Below are 6,000 nucleotides of genomic sequence, written 5' to 3'. Positions count from 1 at the left end.
TTTTACGAGTAGAGCATCAAAAATGTGTTTACAACCTCCTAACACTATTAGAACCCTCTAGACATGAAATAACACCCCTATAGTCACATTTCGACTTAATTCATTCATTTTCTACCGCTTATCTTCATGATGGTCACGGGGGGAGCTGGAGCCTATCCCAGCTGTCTTCAAGCGAAAGGCGGGGTACACCCTGGACTGGTCGCCAGCCAGCCAATCACAGGGCACATATAGACAAACAACCATTCACACTCACATTCATACCTAATGGACAATTTGGAGTCGCTAATTAACCTAGCATGTTTTTGGAATGTGGGAGGAAAACCGGAGTACCCGGAGAAAACCCACGCATGCACGGGGAGAACATGCAAACTCCACACAGAGATGGCCGAGGGTGGAATTGAACTCAGGTCTCCTAGCTGTGAGGTCTGCGCGCTAACCACTCGAACACCGTGCAGCCTAAACACTGTTTTCCTTTAAGTGAAATAATGGAACAGATTATGCATTATCCTGAACACATGTCATTATTATTATATAGAATATAGTATTTTATGTGTTTATTGATAATATTTTAACACTTACCTTTTTGTTTCCCTTTTCTTTCATCACTGCATAGGCTGTGTATGTCTTGTTACACATTCTCCATTCTCCAAGCTGCTTCTTCCTACTACTTTTTGGACATGTTGAATTGTAAACACATGATGTTCCATCATGTAATGTGAATAAAAAAATATAAATGATAAAATTACCTTTAGATTATGTATGTTCAGAATGAGTTAAACCATTACCGTCCTCTGCCACCGAAGATGCTGCTATTAGGAGTCAGAGTGCCCTCTGTGGGCAATAGAGGAAAAGAGGAAAAATAAATGTAGCAAATAAACGCACTGTGTGTATCTGTACAGGGTTTAATGGCACACGGCGCATCGTCAAACTTCATTCATACCGTGTCACGGATTACAACGCGGAGCTGGAGTTAGTAAAAGGCTTCCTGTGTTACTGGAATATGTGGCAGTAATACACAATGACACAATGAGACAGCTGTGTGACAACTACAATGTTTGCCAACACGGCTACAGTAGAGTTCAAATGCTGCAAGTGGGCGGGTGTGTCTTAAATTAGGCTGGGAAATCCAAGAACTTAAAAAGAAAAATAAAACAAAAAAAAATGCATCTATGCAAAATGCAAAAAAAAAAAAAAACTCCATAAGTTGTATCTTGTGCAAAAAAAACCAAAACAAAGAGATAACATTTTCCACACGTTGGAATGAGTGTCTGTGAGTCAAGTGTTCAACGTTGGCAGACAAAAATATGCTTCTTCACCAAAACGGACACCTAAAAAAAAAAAAAAGCAAAATTGACAGTCATAAAAGGTGGACAAAATATGAACTTTCATGTAAATTCTAACTTACCAGACTGCAGAAGAAAATAAAATAAAATGCACAATAAAGTCAAATGGAATACAAACTACATTTACAACAAACTAAAAATGAAATAAAGCAAAAAAAAAAGAATAAAACAAAAATTCAGAATAAATTCAAACAAAATAATAAAATAAATAAATATATAAAAAATATATATAATATATAAAAATAAAATATTTTTGTCAAATTCAAACTAAATTAAATTAAAATAAAAAAATTTCAATAAAACATAAAAAACTAAATAAAACTAAATAATAAAAATAAAGTAAAAGTAACAAACATATACAATATAATATATATATACACACATATATATATACACACATATATATATATACACACATACCATATTTTCTGGAGTATAAGTTACATTTTTAGCGAGTAACTTATTTTACAAACTACTTGACCAAAACAGACATTACGTCATCTTGGAAGGCAAGTTCTAACAATCATAAAAGATAAATTCAAACTAAATAATAAAATAAATAAATATATAAAAATATATATAAAAATAAAATATTTTTGTCAAATTCAAACTAAATTTAATTAAAATAAAAAAAATTCAATAAAACAAAAAACTAAATAAAACTAAATAATAAAAATAAAGTAAAAGTAACAAACATATACAATATATATATATATATATATATATATATACATATACCATATTTTCTGGAGTATGAGTCGCACTGGAGTATAAGTCACATTTTTTGCGAGTAACTTATTTTACAAACTACTTGACCAAAACAGACATTACGTCATTATGGAGGGCAAGTTCTAAGATTAACAAAAGAATTGAGAAAGCGCTGAATAGGTGTAAGATATGCTAACACAATGGTTATTCAGCTTGAACAACATGAACAGAAAAGGTGTTTATGTAACAAAACAAACAGTTTTAAGTACACTAACTCTTTTGTTTTCTTCATGGTAGTAAGCCTAGCCTCCGCTTTATGCCAGTCCTGAACAAGTTTCTCACTTTCTTTCTAAAACTCACTAAAATGACTGTTTTCAGCTGCAGAATATGATTTTCTATTAGGGGTCATTTGTTTTCTGTCGTTCTCAGTTGTCTTAGTACGCTAATATCTGTTTAAATATTGAACTGTTCAGGAGTAGGAGATATCGGTGCGAAAGTCGAGAGTGCCCTCTTGTGGCTGTCTATGAAATTATATATATTTTTTTTCATTTATAAGTCGCTCTGGAGTATAAGTCGCAGGGACAGCCAACCTATGACAAAAAGTATGACTTATAGTCCGCAAAATACAGTATATGCATATATATAAATATATATATATATATACACAGTATATTGACATATATAAGCAGAAGAAGCAGTTACACTGACCATCCGATGTAACACTGACACAGGTTCTCATGGGAGGTGGCCTGCTTTATCAACAGCTCCACTTGCGTTGGCACGTCCAGCGTCTCGTCGTGAGAGAAGTCTCGACCTGCGGGTCGCAACAACGCTTGTATCACAATACTTCACAGCGGAAACGGGAACACAGCAGAAGAACTATTGCTATATATATATATATATATATATATATACCTGTAAGTTTATCTCGCACTCTGTTGATGATCTGAATGGCTTTCTTGTTGAGGGCCTCGGGTTGTACCAAGCCATCTCCAACTGAAAGACACGTACATATAGTATACGGTATCTTAAAAAATAACTGAAAACCAGTTAAGAACCACTGGTCTAAATCTACACAGCATGTGGACTATGACTATGACAGAAGTGGGCTTCTTTAAGCAGCAGAAAAACTTACTAAAAGAATGGATAGATTCCGGCACTGTGGTCCCTGGTTTCTTGTGGGTGGTCTCTCCCAGGTCCATTGCCTCAAGGGCTTCTAGAAGAGGACAGGGCACAATTAGGAGGGGCAGTTTTTCCTCTTTCCGAAAACAATGGTATACATGAAAAGGAATATTCCAATCTCTTGTTTACATGCGGCGCTATAATCAACCAGAATAGTCAATGGGGCATACGCAGTAAAACGTAAACATCAACATCACGTGATACCGACTTCCCGGAGTTTTTCTTTCACTTGTTGGAATAACTCCATATTGACAGTTTTTCCGTTCGTCCAGTCTTGGAATTTAGTTTGGATCAAAAACAAACTTTCCGCAGCAGTCCAGTGCCGATTGCTCGCCTCCATTTTTAAAACCGAAGACGTCATATCTGAGCATGTGCTGAAAGAACGCACCCGGGATACATTTAAACAGAATCTTGATAATATTTTATAATTAAACTCGGGACATGTTTTATATAGATATATATTTTCTTTTTTCATAAAAACTGAAGGGTGAGGAGCTCAGTCATCCGGGAAGGGCTAAAGGTAGAGCCGCTTCTCCTTCACATTGAGAGGAATCAGTTGAGGTGGCTCGGGCATCTAGTCCGGATGCCTCCCGGACGCCTCCCTGGTGAGGTGTTCTGGGCATGCCCAGCCGGGAAAAGACCCCGACACGCTATGTCTCACAGCTGGCCTGGGAACACCTTGGTGTCCTGCCGTTGGAACTGGAGGAGGTGGTTGGGGACCGGGAAGTCTGGGCTTCCCTACTGAGACTGCTGCCCCCTACAACCCGTACCCGGATAAGCGGAGGAAAATGGATGTATGGATAAAAACTGGACTTGTGAATGCGGTATAGAAGGGTTTAGATTCTGTTCCACAGATGGCGGTAATGCACACAAAAACTGCTGACCAACCGCCAATAAACAACAGAAGAAGAAAAACACCACGAAGAAGTACGCACCCTGACAACTTTCCGTTTGAGCGGGTACAAGATACCTCAATCGGATTGGGGAAAGGAATATTCCACCCCTGGGAATCCCATTATATATTCATTCGGATTGGCACTTTTCTTTTGGTATGAGGTGTATACAAAGGTTACATTCTTTCCGATTGAGCAAATAAACAGAATCCAATTGGAATATTTGGGTCCACTGTTGACTCACCCACAGACTGTCCCGCTGTGTAGGAATCGGTCCTCGTGCGGGAGCGCTTGTTGCCTTTGGTGTTTGCTGCAGGGGAAGACGACACAAGTCGGGTTTGTTAGAATATTAAACATAACATACTATTTGTTTTTTTTTTGCTCGTATGGTTCCTTTGGTCAAGCCTGTACTGGAATGATGTAAACCTGACTTCTCGAAGTCCTGAGACTCTTTGCTCAAAGGCTAGTGTTCTCGACTTAGTATTTTGGACTTGGTCTGGGTCAGGCAGAATGCGGGGCTGGTTGGTCCAGGCAGTTTATTCATTCATTTTCTACCGCTTTTCCTCACGAGGGTCGCGGGGGTGCTGGAGCCTATCCCAGCTGTCTTCGGGCGTGAGGCGGGGTACACCCTGGACTGGTGGCCAGCCAGCCAATCACAGGGCACATATAGTCAAACAACCATTCACACTCACATTCATACCTATGGACAATTTGGAGTCGCCAATTAACCTAGCATGTTTTTGGAATGTGGGAGGAAACCGGAGTACCCGGAGAAAACCCACGCATGCACGGGGGAGAACATGTAAACTACACACAGAGATAGCCGAGGGTGGAATTGAACCCTGGTCTCCTAGCTATGAAGTCTGCGCGCTAACCACTAGACCGCTGTGCCGCCCCCCGAGGCAGTTTATATTATTGTTATTATTGTGATCATTTTTTTTTTTTTTTTTACTTTGCTGCCACTTTGCCAGATTGTCACGGCAAAATGTTCTCAATTGCCTTCCCTGGCTAAATATAAATGAAGGATCCTACAACGTACCTCCTGATGACGCCACATCAAGACCAACTCGAGGTTCAGTATCTTGCCCAAGGATACTTTCGACCTGATCACGGAGTATCGAACCTGCAACCCTCAGCCATCTGCTCATAAGTGGTGCATATGAACACTAAGCATACTAAGCACACAGTATGCTTCTCTTTTTTTTTTTTTTTTTTTTTTAATGGTCCAAAGCCTTTGAGACTATAACAGGGGTGGGCAAACTTTTTGACTCGCGGGCCGCATTGATATGACAAAATGTACGGGGGGGCAGACTATATATTTTACACAAAACAGTCCACCTGGTATTATTGTATCTGTAAAATTGTCATGCAATCTGCTATTATTATTTATTATTTTATATTTATATTTAAATATTTTTAAAATAATAAAATATTATAATAATTACAATAAAATTAAAAAATAACTATTATATTATTATTATGTAAAATATGCAAATATAACAATATTATATATAATTAATATAATAATTAGCATTAATATAATAATTATAATAATCATAGTAGTTCTAATAATAATTATAATAATCTAATAATCTAATAATAATAATAATTATTATTATGTGCTTGTGTCCCTTTTTTCAGGAGCACTTTGTAAACAACAGACCATGTCAAAAAACAAAATTGATAAAACCATCAAAAGGTTGGCTCAGGCCATGATGCCAGGTTGTATGTTGAGTTTAAATGAAATACTTTGGAAAGATTGGGCGGGCCGTATTCAAACACTTGGCGGGCCGGATGTGGCCCCCGGGCCGTAGTTTGCCCACCCCTGGACTATAACATTATTTTAATTTTCTATTTTGTCTACAACTGCGTTC

General features: G+C 37.8%; 1 protein-coding gene across 1 annotated transcript in view; it reads right to left on the bottom strand.

Annotated features, from left to right (window-relative positions):
* Positions 1 to 734: 734 nt before the first annotated feature.
* Positions 735 to 6,000, bottom strand: part of mtor (mechanistic target of rapamycin kinase) — a 90,209-nt gene continuing 84,943 nt past the window's right edge. The window contains exons 54-58 of the mRNA XM_058084201.2: positions 4,371 to 4,436; positions 3,187 to 3,267; positions 2,967 to 3,047; positions 2,760 to 2,865; positions 735 to 1,328 (exon numbers count right to left, since the gene is read on the bottom strand). Of these exons, the coding sequence (XP_057940184.2) occupies positions 1,313 to 1,328; positions 2,760 to 2,865; positions 2,967 to 3,047; positions 3,187 to 3,267; positions 4,371 to 4,436 (350 nt within the window). The 3' untranslated portion in view covers positions 735 to 1,312. The remainder of the gene's footprint in view (positions 1,329 to 2,759; positions 2,866 to 2,966; positions 3,048 to 3,186; positions 3,268 to 4,370; positions 4,437 to 6,000) is intronic.

This window comes from Doryrhamphus excisus, linkage group LG17, assembly GCF_037039965.1.
Source record: "Doryrhamphus excisus strain RoL-2023G ecotype Guam linkage group LG17, RoL_Dexc_Guam_v1.1, whole genome shotgun sequence".
Lineage (NCBI taxonomy): Eukaryota > Metazoa > Chordata > Actinopteri > Syngnathiformes > Syngnathidae > Doryrhamphus > Doryrhamphus excisus.
The sequence above is the reverse complement of the archived record's forward strand: the minus strand, read 5'-3'. Positions and strand labels throughout refer to the sequence as shown.